The sequence below is a fragment of the Nestor notabilis genome, unplaced genomic scaffold, assembly GCF_000696875.1.
Source record: "Nestor notabilis isolate BGI_N333 unplaced genomic scaffold, ASM69687v1 scaffold28276, whole genome shotgun sequence".
In the NCBI taxonomy this organism is placed as follows: domain Eukaryota; kingdom Metazoa; phylum Chordata; class Aves; order Psittaciformes; family Psittacidae; genus Nestor; species Nestor notabilis.
In genome coordinates, this window is record NW_009934654.1 from 2,122 (window position 1) to 3,253 (window position 1,132).

The 1,132-nt window shown below is 41.6% G+C and overlaps 1 protein-coding gene across 1 annotated transcript in view; it reads left to right on the forward strand.

Annotated features, from left to right (window-relative positions):
- Positions 1–985: 985 nt before the first annotated feature.
- Positions 986–1,132, forward strand: part of LOC104408021 (ICOS ligand-like) — a gene marked incomplete at both ends in the record, with an annotated part of 4,853 nt that continues 4,706 nt past the window's right edge. The window contains one exon of the mRNA XM_010017467.1: positions 986–1,026. Coding sequence (XP_010015769.1) covers positions 986–1,026 — 41 coding nt within the window. The remainder of the gene's footprint in view (positions 1,027–1,132) is intronic.

Sequence of the window (1,132 nt, forward strand, 5' to 3'; positions counted from 1 at the left end):
CTGGGGAAGAGAATACACCCGGGTAGTGTGGCCTCACAGTCCTGCTTGCTTGCAAAAGTATGCTGGGGAAGCTGGTAATGTGAAGGCACTCATGTCCCTTTGCCCATCATCTCAGCTCTGTAACCTTATTGCATGTGGGGCAATATCAAGGTGGCAACTTCAGCCAGACAGCTCTCATTCCAAAACCTTTCCAGCATCTTCCTTTCCTTTCACAGAGGTCTTGAGGAAGGAGAGAACAACATATAGATAGGCATAGTGGTGTAAGCTTATTTTAAAGTAACTCTTAGGAAAGGGCTGAACACTCATCTTTCTTAAAGCCCTATGTGATAAGGGTTAAATCAGCTGGATTTTATAGATAGGTTAAACTGGGTTTTCCCATAACCTCCAGCAGGTGTAACTCATTTGGGAAACTCCTGCAGATTTGCCCCTCCAGAGGAATCAAACACACTGAATTCTTTCCAGCAAAACCTCTGCACCACTCGCTGCTATCACCACTTTTCCTGTTTATGTGTTTTTATCCAGTGCGCAACTGGTGGGCAGCATGGCCAGCTGCGTGTTGTCCTTTAACCACATAAAACCGCGACTTGTACAGCAAAACAGTGGGATGCAAGGCTTTGACCTGTGGTCCTTCCTAGTGATTCAGATAGACTTATTAGAGAAATAGGCCCTGGAGGCTATATTGTGTGTTTTTCTCAAGCAAGTTGGGCACAACACCAGCTTCATGCCTTCTGCTTCAATTCCAGTATTAGTGCATTTTACTGCTATTCATGCCCTCGGCCACCCATCCACTGAGTTATGTCATTTGAGCATAAATTTTGCAGCTGTCAGATATGCAAATACTTAATGGGACATAACATAATCACAGTACCTAATTTACCAACTTCTGCTACAGTACTAAACAAATCAATATTAGGTTTATTGCTTATTTAAACAACAGAGATGCTGAAGTCAATCATGTAACGCTCTTCTTTGCTTTTTATTTTAGTTATGGATTTCTGTTACTGCTCCTTCATATCATAAGAGCTGGTAAGTTCAGAACACTTTAGTTAAAAATGAAGCTGCCCTCTCTTTAAAACATAGTACACAAAGTAGTTGTAATATGTACAATATGAGCATCTGTATGTTTTCAGCA